General features: G+C 56.0%; 2 protein-coding genes across 2 annotated transcripts; both read left to right on the forward strand.

The window, feature by feature from the left end:
- Positions 1-70: 70 nt before the first annotated feature.
- On the forward strand, positions 71-9,048 carry ETH_00023325 (uncharacterized protein; the record flags this gene model as incomplete). Its single annotated transcript, XM_013380506.1, has 10 exons — positions 71-1,624; positions 1,745-2,110; positions 2,361-4,286; positions 4,523-4,809; positions 5,027-5,350; positions 5,623-7,144; positions 7,334-7,616; positions 7,796-8,732; positions 8,785-8,930; positions 9,032-9,048. 10 exons carry the CDS (start codon positions 71-73, stop codon positions 9,046-9,048), a joined length of 7,362 nt encoding a protein of 2,453 aa, XP_013235960.1.
- A 2,190-nt stretch (positions 9,049-11,238) lies between these two features.
- ETH_00023330 (WD domain, G-beta repeat-containing protein, putative) lies at positions 11,239-13,675 on the forward strand (the record flags this gene model as incomplete). Its single annotated transcript, XM_013380507.1, has 5 exons — positions 11,239-11,494; positions 11,924-12,102; positions 12,594-12,921; positions 13,185-13,255; positions 13,448-13,675. 5 exons carry the CDS (start codon positions 11,239-11,241, stop codon positions 13,673-13,675), a joined length of 1,062 nt encoding a protein of 353 aa, XP_013235961.1.
- Between the last annotated feature and the right edge of the window lie 229 nt (positions 13,676-13,904).

The following is a 13,904-nucleotide window of genomic DNA, read 5'->3' on the forward strand; positions in this document are numbered from 1 at the left end:
GGCACTTCATCGCCGTGCGATGCAGCAGCAGCAGCAACAGCAGCAGCAACACCAGCCGCTGCTCCCTTTCATGGCCGCTGCCGGTGACAAAGGTGCGGTTGGTGACCCACGGTGCCCAGCAGCAGGAGCATCAGCAACGGACACAGAAGCAGTAACACCGGCGGAAGAAGGGTTAGATGGGGCGCCTTCCTTCAGTTTCGCTGCTGCTGTACGAGCAGCAGCAGAAGCGGCAGCAGCTGCCGCTGCTTCGCACGAGGAAACACTGCACTCGAAGGCTTTCTTTCTGTGGAACTCGGCAGACAGCGCCAGCGGCAGCAAGTGCTGCGTTCAGTTTTCCAGACTTTCGGGTGTTTATGCAGCAGGAGCAGGGGCAGCAACTGCTGGCAGTGCAGGGGAAGGGGATCCAACAAATGCAACTGCCTCAGCAGCAAATGGCTGCCCCGGTGAGGCCCACACCACAAAAGAAGCAGTAGCGGCTGCTGCTGCAGGGCAAGGCGCCACTGAGATCTACGAGCAGCAGCTGCACGAGTGCCACGCGCTGCTCCAGCAGCTGCTTGTAGGGGACGCAGCGCAGCAGCAGCAAGCAGAGGCTGTTTTTCTTTCTTGCTGCGAGTCCCCGGGGGTGCTCCTGGCTCTGACTGCCTACGCTATTTGCGGCTTCAACTCAGCCTTATTTGCTCATTCTTGCTATCATGCTGCTGCTGCAGCTCAAAAAAGGCTTGAAGCGAGTGGCAGCAGCAGTCGGGGTGGGCCACCGGCGGCGACACAGCAGCAGCAGCAAAAACAGCAACAGCAGAAGCAGAAACAGCACCTAATTTGCTTGTGCAGTGCCCCCGGATGCTGCTGCGTATTTTCGCACCAGGGGCAGCAGATGCTGCACTCTGCAGCTACATTGGGCAGCAGCAGCAGCAGCACAAGCCAAGCCAGCAGCGGCTTCCTGCTGCAGGTGTTGTGTGCTACGCTGCTGCGGCAGCTCGTGGGGCCCCGCTGGAGCAGGTTCGACCCCAGCGAACGACAGGCAGCGTTGCTGCTGCTGCTGCACTCCGCCCCATGCCACCCTCAGGAGCAGCTGCAGCAGCTGCTGCACAAGGTGCTGACACAGCTAGTGGCTTACCAACAGCAGCGCGCAGCGGACCCGTGCTGTTGCTGCGGGCGAAAACTGTTGCAGCAAAAGCTGCAGCAGCTTCGGGCAGCAGCAGACGCGAGAGATACTCTGTGCAGCAGCAGCAGTGCCAGCAGCAGCAATGCCAGGTGCAGACAGCAGCCTCTAGAAGCTGCTCCCACCAGTGTACCGCCGCTGCTGTCGGCAGCAGCAGTAGAGGCCAATGGCACCGCTCCGAACCAGCCGGCAAGCCCTGACGAAACAGCAGCAGCAGCGGCGGGAGCAGCAGCAGCACCAGGAACAGCAGCAGCAAGTAGCACCGAAGCAGCAAGGGAGCCTGCGAGGCCCCAAGTGTCCCGTTCGAACAGTGGCGTGACTGCAGCAGGGGCAGCATCACCGACGACAGGCCCAGCAGCCGCTGCTGCTGCTGGTGAGAGCATTGCTGCTGGCTGTTGTTACTCGGGGCATTTGTGCTGCAGTGCAGCAGAGTGCCTGACGGAACAGGTTTTGATGCGAGTAACGGTAAGCAACAGCAGCAACAGCAGAAGCAGCCCGACAGCTATATGGAAGCAACACTAGCAGCAATGTACATTCTGAACAGATTCGTGAATGCGCTGCTGCTGTGCTTCTGCCTTTGTTCAGGAGTTGGTGCAGCGCGCAGCAGCAACACGGAAGGCGCAGCAGGCAGCAGAAGCAGCAGCAGCAATAGAGAAAGCTCCTTGCTGCGGCAGTCCCCGGTTCGTCATGCATGCAACGCTGAGGTTGTTACAGGTGCTGCTCAGGGACTGCCCGAATTTCCTGTTGCTGCAGCAGCAGCGGCTGCAGCAACTGCTGCAGCTGCTGCTGCATACCGCAGGCGGACGCCAGACGTATAGTGTAGTGCTGGCTCCAGGTATGCTTGCTGCAGCTTCAGCAGACAGCTCCGCCGTTGACGCAGGGCTCACCGCAGCAGCAGTCCTGACACCGCGTGCTGCTATTGAAAAGACTAGAAGAAGATTGCAAATCAAAGTGGGTTCTAATTGTTGTTTTTGCTGGTGTTGTTCCTGAGCATTTTGCTGTCGCCGTTTCTGCATTTGGTGCTCTTGTTAATGCTTTATGTGTTGCTACTGCTCTTTGCTGCTGTCTGCTAGCTACAGGCAGCCATGCCTGCTGCAGATTTTTGCTTCAGCTCGTAGCTGTAGTTGCCCTTGTGCTTCTGCTGTGGTTTGCTGCTGCTGCCAATTTGGTGCTGCTGCTGTGATGATTGCTGACAATGCAGAAACCTCGATTGGACACAGCAACGTCAGTTGCGTGCCTCGTGGTCTATGTGGAACTGCTGGAGACTGCGCAAGCGCACAAGCAACACTGCTGCTGCTGCTGCAGCTGCTGCTGGGTGTCGGCCTTGCTGCAGCACGTTCAGCCTCTGGTGCAGCAACTGCTGCTGCTGTTGCGCATCAGCAGCATGCACCTGACAGATGGAGGTCATCTCACTGTAGCTGTGCAGACGCTCCGCTGCTGCGTCCTCATCACCCGTCTTTCCTGTCCTAGCAGCAACAGCAGCAAATGGCAGTATCACAGAGTGCAGCTGCCCGCGCTGGAGGCCGACCTGACGCCTACTGCTCCGGCTGTCGCCGCTGCTGCTGTTGCAGCTGCTGCTGCTGCAACAGATGAGGCCCCCTGCTTGTGCACACCGTCGGAGGCGACACGCAGTACGTCGGCACCTTCACCAGACTCTCCGCTTTCAGGGGCAGCACCAGCAGCAGCAGCAGCTGCTGCTGCAGCTTCTCCCGAAGACAACAGCGGCTTGGCGCTGCCGGAACCCTTACTCAAGTTCAATAGTCCGTTTGGAGTAGCAGCAACTGCAACGAATCGTGACTGCTGCAAAAGCTGGGAGTGCAGCATGCGGGCTGAGTTTGCCGCTGTAGCTCCGCTGCTGCTGGACGCGTGCATTGCTCTGCTGCAGCGCTATTTCTGCACATACGAGGCCTTGCTGCTTCAGGAGGGCGAGGAAGAGCAGCAGCAACAAGGCAGTGGAGCCGCCAAAACCTCCGCAGCAGCAGCGGCAGCAGCAGCTGCAGCAGAGGCCTCTAACGCCCTCAGCACCTCAGGCCGGTGTCTTGTTGTTCAAAGTGTCTGCCTTCTCACAGAGTGTGCTCGCGTGCGTGAATCCAGGGCTCTGATGCTGGACTGCGAAACTGAAGCTGCTGCTGCTGTGGCAGCAGCCGTTGCAGCAGCATCAGCTGCTCCTGTGGGCGACGCTGCGCACGGTGCTGCAGTTGCTGCGGCTGCTGCGAATGCTTCACAAGAAGCAGACGAGCTTCTCAGTGCGCAGCCTGCTGCAGCACGAACTGGCCAGCAAATGCAAGTCACAGGGGTGCCTGCTGCTGCTGCTGCAGCCTGTGTCGCCACAGAGGAAGAGATAGCTGCGGCGCCTTCCCCGGGCTTAACGCTTTTGCTGTCTTTGCTGCTGCCGTATTGCCAGCTGTCTTTGGCAGAGGAGCAGCAGCTGCAGCAAAACGCCAGCAACTTTATTGATTGGAGCAGCACAGAGCAGCGGCTTTTGCTGCAAGCACTGCTGCTGCAGCATGGGTACAACAGGCAGCAGCTACAGTTTCTGGGCTTTTCTTCTGCAAGCTGTAGTGACGTTTTAACGGAAGCAGCAGCGGTGGCAGCAGGGGAAGCAGCACGGCGACGGTGGCGCCGGCAGCAACAGCAGCAGCAAGAAGAGCAGCAGCAGCGACAACAGAAACGGGAAGCAGATGATGAAGAAGCCCTTGCTGGACAGTCTGTTCGCCGCGTCGTGCTGCAGCTGCTGCATGCTCTTGAAACACCTGTGTCCTATCAGTGCAGTTGCAGAGACGCTACAATATCCTCAAGAGCAAGCCCAGCAGCTGCTGCTGCTACAGCGCATGCTGCTCCCGAGGAGGAGACCGACGGTTTTTCTGCCTTCGGGGGCGTGGCAGCCACTGCGGCTGCAACTGAGAGCTGCATCAGCGAGTGCTGCTTGAATTACTGCACAAGTGCTGACTCCGTAGGGATCTGGGGGGATACAACAGCGCAAGAGAAGGCTCAGCAAGCGGCTAGTGCTGCAGCTGCTGCTGCGCGGCGAATCGTTGCTGCTTCCGTTGCAGAGGCAGCAGAGTCTCTGCTGCTGATCAGCGCAGAGCGCCGCCAGCAGCAACTGCCCTGGTGGTCTCTAACTGAGGTGTGTCGGTGCCTGCTGCCGCTTGTGTTGAGGCTTTCTTGCGTGTGTTGCTTTTGCTGCTGGTTGAAGGTATATCGCTGCGCTGTTGCCAGGGTTGCTGCATGTGTGTCATAGTAATGCTGTTCTTGTGAGTGCCGCTTCTGCGTGTTTTGCTCCTGTTGCTGCTCTCTCCCGTTGCAGAATCACTGTTGGTACCTGCCAGTCCTGCTGCTGGTGCTGTTGCTCCTTTCCTGCAGGCAGCACTCTGGGCAGTTGGGTCCACGCAAGCAGAAGCCGCCGCAGCAGCAGCAGCATTAGAAGCGCATGTACAGTGCATAGCGCATGTGTTGGCAGCAGCAGAAGAAGCTGAAGCAGACGCAGCGTCGCCAGGCCCCATTCCTTCGCTGCTCCTGCGCTGCCGCTGCCTTCTTGTGGCCTGTGTGCTTCGAGTGTACGTACACCGCAAGTACGCGCAGGAGGTGGAGACGCTCGCCAGGCTGGCTCTAGGAGCTTTTTGCGGGGAGAAGAATCCCTTGCTGCTAAGGTACTTTGATGTTTCTGCGGGTGGCCTTGTTGCTGTCGCCGCGCTGCTTCCGCGCGCTGCGCAGCCTACAAAAGCCAATTTGGCGTCAATTTTGAATTGGCAGCTGCTGCATCTGTGAATTGGAAGCTGCTGCTTTTGCTGCAATCCGGAGTCCATGCCTCTGCAGTGCGGGCTGTGTGGAGGGCTCAGACTCGCTGTGCTTCTAGTGCTGCTGCAGGTTATGCGGCTGCGTGGCTTTCGAGGCGTTCGTGTCCTCCAGCAACGACGAGGCATTTGTCGCGAGCAGCTGCTGCTGTTTTCTGCTATCCTTGCCGCGTTTTCTCCGCGGTTTCAGCGGCGACTCGAACTGCCTGCTGCTGCTGCTGCTGCTGCAGCGTGTGGTATTGGTGACGCCTGCTACAGTCCTGCGCCGGCTCTGTCTCGAAGGATGCTTGGAGGAGCTGCTGCAGCTGCTGCTGCGCGTGGCTGTGCGCAGCCCCCCCACGAACCAGTTGGTTCAGGGGCTAGTCCGCCTCCTTGCCCTTACTTGTCAGAGACACAGGTGCGGTCTTGCAAATCCTGTTGCTGCTGCTGCTTCAGTGCTGCCTCACTTGCTCCTGCACTCCCTGGTTTGTATCTCCTTGCCGTGATTCTTGAGCCTCTGTTGCTTTCTGCTGCTGCTGCTTTTGTTGGCCGAGCTTTGAGCTGCCTTGATGACTCAATGCGGCCATAGCGCGCCAGTTGCTGTTGGCCCTGCAGTGCTTCTGTGATTATTCTTGCTGTTGCTTCAACTATTGTTGCTGCTTCTGGGACTGCTGTTTCTGTTGGCTGCAGCGTGCAGATTTTTCGGGCCTTGCTGCCACCGCTTGCCCAGCGCCTGCAACGGTGTGCTGCAGCAGACAGAAAGCGATGTGCAGTTTTGCAGCGGGAGAGCGCAGCAGCAGCCGCAGCAGCAGCAGCAGCGTCAGCAGCAGTTGAGGGGACCTCGACTTCCACCACACCGGGAGAAAGACCTGCTTCTTTGCCACCAGCTCTTGTGGTGTCTCCATATGAAGTGTGTACATGTGTAGAGGCCCTCTCGAGCTGTTTGCTTGCTGCTTTCATGCAGCTGCAGGAGCAGAGCCAGCAGCAGAACCAACAGCAGCAGATAGCAGCAGTTGCTTCCGAATCCGCGGGGAAGTCGCATGCAGCTGAAGCAGCACCTGAAGCAGATGACGACACAGTGTCATACCTCAGCAGCAACGCCACTTTTGCTGCTGTGCTGCGACTGCTCCTTTCTGCGCTGCTGCGCACTGATGATGAAGCGCTGCTGCAGGAGGGCATCTCTTGCGTGGCCCTCGCAGTTGCATGTGCACCTGACTGTGTAGACCTGGAGCAGCAGCAGCAGCACCAGGAACAGCAGCAGCAAATGCCACTTTACAACCTATTGATGTACACGGCAGGCTGCTTGCAGTCCCGCTGCGATGTGTCCGCCGCCGTTTCATCTCGCGCTACTACTCTGTGGGAGCTGCTGGTTGAGGTGTACAGACAGCGGCTGTCTGCCGCACACCTGCAAGAGCTCTTGCAGCTGCTGCTGCTGCGGCATAGGCAAGCTCGAGATCCTCAGCTGCGCACACAGTTGCTGCGGACATCTTGTTGGCTGCTTCTGCAAGACCCTGAAGGCCTCTTTCCCCTTTTGCTGCAGTCGCGCGCATGCACTCAGCCGCAGCAGCAACAACAGCAACAGGAGCAGAAGGAAAGGCCGCAAGCCCAGCAACAGCAGCATCAACAGCAGCAGCAGCCGCAGCAGAGGGGCAATACTGCAGTAGGCTCAGTAGCAGGAACAGCCGCTGCTCCAACTGACGCAGGGGCCAGTGCAGCAGAAGCTCTCAACAACAGTCGCAGGGGTAGCAGCAACGCTTGCAGCCTTGACAGGAAGGTTGCTCCAGCAAAAGGTGCTGCTTCGGCGGGAGACAGCAGGCCGGCCGGGCGAAAGAGCAGCAGCAGCAATCAAAGGAGTCCCAGCAACAACAGCGTTGCGCAGCAGATAGCACGACACCGATTGCGGCGAAGGCAGCAGCAGCAACAGCAGCAACAGCAGCAACAGCAGCAGCTGATGCCTGAGGCAGCAGGAAGCAGCCTGCAGCTACTGCTAATTCTGTTGGTGCAGCATCTGAACGCAGAACAACAACAACGGCTGCAGCGTAACAGGAGAAGCCGCATGCGCAGCAGCAGCAAATTTTCCATTACCATTTTCGTACGGGCCGCCTGCTCCTTTTTCACTGTGGGTGAGGGACAATGGCTTCGCGCTATCGCAGAACAGCAGCAGCAGCAGCAACAGCAGACTGGAGTCTTTCAGACGTGTCTCGCCCAAGCCGTACGTAATATGCACTGTGCTGCTGCCCCTGCTGCTGTTGACATTTGCTGCTGCTGCACTTCAGTATGCTGCTGTTGCTGCTGCGGCAGTGCGACATCTCCCGCTTCGTGGCTAGTCCTGCAGCAGGGCAGCAGGCTCCGCCTTATTGTATCGCTCTTTGTGTTGCTGCTGTTTCTCGCTGTGCTGCAGCTGCTGCAGTGCGTACTGGGGCTGCATCGCCGCAGGTGCATTGTAAAGCAGCAGCGAGTGCTGCAGGAGCGTCTGCGGTGCCCTGCAGCTGCTTCCTGGTCCCCTTCTGCCGCAGCACAGGCTGATGACGGAGCGGCAGCAGCAGCAGAACCGCGCGGCATATGCAGACTTTCTGAAGGGGCCTTCAAAGGCACGGCAGATGACAGTAGTAGCGGTAACGCTAGCAGCAGCAGCAGCATCAGGAGGCTGCAGCGGCATGCGTCGCTGCATCACTGGACGATGGGTACGAGCGGCAGCAACAGCAGCAGTTTCACAGAGTTCCAGCTTCAATCCCGCTACACCATGTGCTGCTTTGGCTGCTGCTGCTGTCGCTGTTTTTTGCCGCTGCTGCTCAGTGTCTTTAACGCATTTTGCTGGCTGTGCATTTTTGTCCTGCAAATGTCTTTCTTGGTGTTGGTGCAGACACAGGGTTACGCCGGCGTTCTGCTGGCTGGTGCAGCAGCAGGTACAGTTCTGACAGCAGCAGCAACAGCAGCAGCGCATGCAGTTGCTGCAGCAGCGAAAGCAGCTACAGCAGCAACACCACAAGCAGCAGCGGTCTGCATGACAGAAAAGGCACGCCTTTCCGTTTGCTGCTAAAACAGCAACGGGTGGGGCTGCTGCATCAGGCGACACTGGAGGCGCTGCTCTCGTCTGCGGTAACTGCTGCTGCAAACCCGTATCTGTGTGGGCATCTGTGGCCTGAGAAGCTGCAGCAACAACTGCAGGAGCTGCAAGAGCTGCAGCAACAGGAGCAGCAGCACTCCAGCCACCGGCACCAAGCGAGGCTCTATGGCATGGCGTGCAGCAGGAGCGTTTCGCCCCAGTGCACAGCTATTTCGCTGGAAGTGCCACCGCTGCAGCAGCAGCAGCAGCAATTATCACTGCGGAGCAGCAGTTCCTTCGACGGGAAGAAGGACTCTGAGTGGGATGCAGGTACACCTGAGGACCCAGTTGCAGCTACAACTGCTGCAGTTACTGGTAGCGGGGCTCAACAGCGGCCTGCGGCAGCGTCGCCTACATCGGCAGATGTTTCTGTGGCAGTGCCAGCAGCTGCTGCTGCCACGGCTCCCGATGGAGCAGCATGTCACGCAGTCAGCAGTGACATGAGGTTTTTTGTGCCGCAACAACAGCAGCAGCATCAGCAACAGTCTCACTCCGTCAATATGCCAGCTGTTCTACTCCAACAGAGGCTGCGGCAGGAGGCGCAGCAGCAGCTACCGCAGCAAACGCAGCTGCTTCAGGGCAGGTTTACTACCCAAGAGCAGCAGAACACAACTGCCTTGCGGCTGCTAGCTGCCAGTGACCGGCAGCGACAGCAGCAGCAGGAGGCCGACAGCTCAGATGATGGAGAAATGAGGTGCGACAGGCCGTCTGTTTGATAGCACTCGCGGCGGCTGCTGCTGCTGCAGCTCCAGATTCGAGCACTCTGGCAGCCCTATTTACGATTTGGGGTACCGTTTACTGCAACAAGAGCTGAAGCGCAGCGAAGGCGCAGCAGGAACGACAGTGCAGCAGCCGCAGCAGCAGCAGCAGAAGAGCAGCTGCCTTGTTTTTGGTAATCTCTCAAGTGCACAGTTCGTTTGCTTGCTTTTTGCACTGCTGGTATATAACCTGAGCGTTGAGGTGCGTGAACAGGTTAGGGGTGGTCCGTTACAGGCGATAGCAGGACTTAGCCCTGAACTTCATTTTTAAATAAATTGTTAAATTCACTTTCTTAACTATAAGCTTCGATCAATCGTCGAGAAGTATGCAAAGAAACAAGAAAGACCCATAGGGCAGACGCAGGCAAAGACCAGCTGCAGCTGCAGCTGCAGCTCCGGTGCAAGCAGAAGCACAGAACAAAGACAGACACACAGACGGAGGCTCATGTAAAGTTAAGAACACGCACAGAACACAAATGAAAAGGCTTTGCAAGCAGGCACGGAGAAGACCAATGGACAAGACAGCGGCTGTAGACTGTTTGCTTGCACTGCCGTGAACGTCTCAGTGTGGCACTTCAATCGGCAGTTGGTCAGCAAGCGCAGATCCAATTGAAAAAGGTCCAGCGTAGAGTTTAAGCAAACTTGCCCTGCCGTGAATGTCTCAGCGTGGCACTTCAATCGGCAGTTGGTCAGCAAGCGCAGATCCAACTGAAAAAGGTCCAGCGTAGAGTTTAAGCAAACTCAGTTTTCCGGACCTCCTCAATCATTGCCAGCCAGTTATATACTTGCAAATTAACGGAACTGCCAAAGTGGGGGCCTAGGAGGTAAGCAAACTCCCCGTTCATTTGGTGTCTCATTCAGCTATTCGCACTTTACTACTTGCTTTGTGGCAAGCTGGGGTTTGCTGAGGCTAGATACGGCTATATAGAGGCCACTGGTGGCGGCTGTTCTGAAGAGCCTTGATGCTTACGTCGTGCAACAATTAAGTGGGCCGGCAGAAGAATTAGGAAGTGAGGGTGCACCAGTCTCAGAGGCGGACCCACAGGCTGCTCAAGTGAAAGAAGAGAGGTAATGCAAGGAAAAACAGAAGGAGTACGAGACACTTATGAAGCGGCACACGCTGAAACACAATTTAGAGGCGCAGGTACAGGGGAAGAAGTACGAACCACGAAAAACGGAGAGACGGAGAACTGTAGGAAGTGTGCAGCACCAGAGACCCGGAGCAACACGAGAAGATAAAAAAAAGCAAAAGCAGAGATGCAAAGAAGCGGAATTAAATATTGACCATCACTATGTAGCTGCTGCTGGCAATGTTGTAGCCAAAAGGTCACCTGCGGAGATCTTCTTGGTCATTCTGTTCGTGGGACTGTGGCTCAGGGTGATTCGTTACAGAATCTCTTTATAAAAACCCATTTGAAGTGGAAAGGTATAATTCTTTCAAAGATTTCAAGTCAACTGCACGCATGCAGGTGGCCCCCAAAGCTACTGCCGGAATATTCGCCCAACACTGGCGTAGTGACCGCTCCACAGGCCGAAGTGCCCCACAGAAGCACCTGTTTCTTCGGTGTTGTTTGTATTTGCGGAAAATTGAAATAATGAATATTCGGTTTTAGGTGTACCAACACGCACAGCCACCCAGCTGCTATAGCCTTACGGGCGCCGTCGCTCTCCCACACACGACAAGTGCCACAGAGGGTATGTGAGAAACAGCAATAGCAGCAACATCAACACCAGCATAAAAATTGCTAGTGGGAGCAGCAATGTGCGGCTGAGGAGATACAGAAGCAGGAGAATTGAGGATACATCGCGTAGCTCCACACAAAGGGATACGGCCCATTGAGTCAACGCGTACACGTCGCCTATCTGTCTCACGTGACAACTGCACGTCACCGGTATCAAGAAATACAAAGTGAGGCTACACTAGACTCAGGAAAAAAGAAGGTTGCAGGTCGAAGACGAGACATAGTGATACAAACAGATAGAACGGGCTTTTCACTGCACGGGGAGAGGCGCACAGCCTGAGAGACGGAAAACGAGCAAAAGGTATAAAAAAAGCAAAGATAATTAGGGGTGAAGAGAATATAATCAAGAAAAAAGAGAAACCCAGGCCCAACACAAGGACTGGCGGAAACAAGGGGGTCAATGAACAGGGGCGCAGCAACACAGGCACGCACAGGCAGCAACTGATAGAGAAACAAATGCAGAGAGACTAGCAAAGCACTGCATGCTTAGAGGAAAACTGCACAAAAAGCGAAGAAGGTAAAGAGACAAGCATGCAGGCCTAAGGAGACCCAAACGGGCAAGTAGTTCGAGAAAAAGAGAAGCCAATCTGGCAGAAGACGACAAACGGATTAATAGCAAGTACGCAGCTACAAGCGAAACGAGCGAAGGAAAACGAAAACAGACAAAGGCAGGCCCAGCCTGAAAGTCAGCTTGCGCATCATGGACACCAAAGACGCTCCTCAGATAATAAACCACTCCCTAGCATCTGTGTCGTACGTGCCCCATGCTGCTTGCTGGGTGCCACACAGCATTTGCTGCTTCGCTGGCGGCGAAGCCGCGAAGCGCACTGGGGATCTTGAGGTCTACAGACTATCCGATGCTCAGCTAAAAAGGCAGCATCACAAAGAAACAAAGTCGGGAATCAAGTGCATGGCTGCTGCACACAGTCCAGCAAGCGGCCGCTGCATCCTTACAGGTAAGCTTAATCAGCAACAGCAGCTCCACCAATGGAAGCTGCACATTCGACGACCGCAGCAGTTCCAGCGGCAGTAGCTGCGCATTCAACGACCGCAGCAGCTGCAGCAGCCGCAAAAGCAGCAGGTCCCTGACTGGCAGGTGCTGCTAGCGTTGTAGTGGGAGCGCGTGTAGTTGCAGTTTGGTGTAGTTATAGTTTCGGCAGAAGTGCAGCAACTGCCAAAGGGCTACAGTAGGGCAGGATGCACGCGCTCAGTCGTGCTGCAGCAGCTGGAGCAGCTACAGCAGCAGTATCAACAGCACCAAATGCTTTGCAGCAGCAGCAACAGCATTCACAACAGAGGTTGCGGGTAAATTGAAGGTAAAAGGACGAGCATACAGTTCTGATTTAGCATTTGTTTGCGTTTATTTTCCTTTTTGCCTGTAAAAGGCCACTTCGATGGGACCCTGAGTGCTTGGGACAGCGAATGCGTGGAAAGGGCCGTGTGGCAGCTGAAGGCTCACGAGACAGTCGCCAACGCAGTGTCTGCACACCCCAAAGAGCCACTGGCGGTGACAGGGGGGAGGGAAGGAACAGTTAAAGTGTGGGACTTGAGGACGAAGCAGAGCGTGAGGAAAAAAAATGAAAAATGGCCCACAAAAAGATCTAGGGGCACACGAAAAGCCAAACATACAGACAGGAACAAAGACTGGCGGACATAAAAATAGACTAAATATGGCGTTCATAATGAAAGGCAGGCAAAGATAGACGAACTGACATGATTAAAGATATGCTGCACAGCAAACGGCAGTAGAAAGGCCATACCTACAAACAAAGAGAACAGAGAGAAAGAGGATACACGACACAGGCCAAAGCGAAAGGCAAAAAGAGTCAAAGAAAGACTCAGACCGAGAAACAGCGAGAAGCAGGCAGAGCTTTCGATACGGAACCACAAGTCAAAAACGTTTGTAATGGAGTGCATCAGTGTTGAGTGCATCTGGCATAAGACACAGCTTCTCTAGCCTGAGTATTGACTGCAGCAGCAGCAAGTGCAGCCACAGGAACTCTGCTGATGCTTTTGTGATGCATTTGGGTTTTCCTGTTCCCGCATGTGTACTAGGTAGTGTCGCTGGAGCCTGCAGAAGGGGAAGAAGCTGCGGAGTGCTGGGCCGTGTGCTGGGGAGATTGCACAGAAGGCATTGGCCGGGGGGGCGTTATTGGCTGCGGCTACGACAACGGCGACGTGAAGCTGTTCGACCTCCGCAGCATGCGTTTGCTGACAGAGCGCAACCTGGATTATGGAGTCTGCGGCATTGCCACTGATAGAGCAGACATATGCCTCAACAAGCTGCTCGTGGCCGCGCTCGAGGGGCGCCTTTTCACAGCTGATCTCAGGACATGCCACCCGGAAGAAGGATACGCCTTTGGAGAGCAGCAGATTTCTGCAGGTAAGCCGCAACCGATTTGCCGAGGGGCTTCAGCCCGTAACTGCAAGCCCTGCAGCTTCAGCAACACGAACTGCACCTGTAGCAGACCCTTGGGATGAAGCTGCGTGCATTTCAAATACCTGGTCCTCCCTCAAGTGACTGGGGGTCCATTGATGAGCCCCCGCCGCTGCTGTTGCATAAAGCTGGGACTACTGCAAGACCCTGTCTGCTGTGGTATCTGCTAAAGAATTGCTGTTGTTTTGGGGTCTTGAGTTCCTCTGTAGGCACCATTTGGGGTGTGTACCCACTCCCTCAAAACAGAGAAATCGCCGCAGCTTCTTGCGGCAGCGGAACGGTGAGGCACCCTTAATTTATGCTGTTTCCTTACTCAACTCCATGCTCTCTCGGGCCTTGTTTGCCGTCGCATAGTGCAGCAGTAGCAGTGGCAACAGCCTCAGCAACAGCTGTTGCCGCTGCTAAAGTGCCTGCTGCTGCTGCTGTTTGTTTTTCATTTGTGCCTGTGGGACCTCTGCTGCTGCCATGGCAGGTGACTGTCCTGCTCTACTCTTACCCCGAGCAGCGCAGCCTGACGGACCCTGAGACTGGCTTAGCCCGTGGGATCGTTGGAACCCAGCAAGTTCTCAACGACGCCGAAGTTAGCAGCCAGCCAGTGGTGGCCTGGGACTGGCACCCTCAGAAGACAGGACTGGCAGTCTGCGCCTCTTTAGACCAACAAATAAGGCTCACAGTTGTTACGAAACTCAACCTCTACTGAACCTAACGAGGCTGGAGTTGCGGGCGCATTTGATCTAGGTGCAGCTGTGGCTGCACTTGCTTGCTCGTGCTCAGTGTTATGCATAAAAGCTGCAGCAGCAATTACAGCAGATTGAGCAGAAAGCTAAGAGCTAAGTGCGCGTAACTCCAACTTGCTGGGCCTGCAGCACCACCAGACTGCTGTCGCTGTTGCCCCGCGAGGACAGCCCTACCCGCAATAGCAGCGCTAA

Source organism: Eimeria tenella, genomic scaffold (genome assembly GCF_000499545.2).
Source record: "Eimeria tenella Houghton genomic scaffold, Eth_scaff67, whole genome shotgun sequence".
Lineage (NCBI taxonomy): Eukaryota > Apicomplexa > Conoidasida > Eucoccidiorida > Eimeriidae > Eimeria > Eimeria tenella.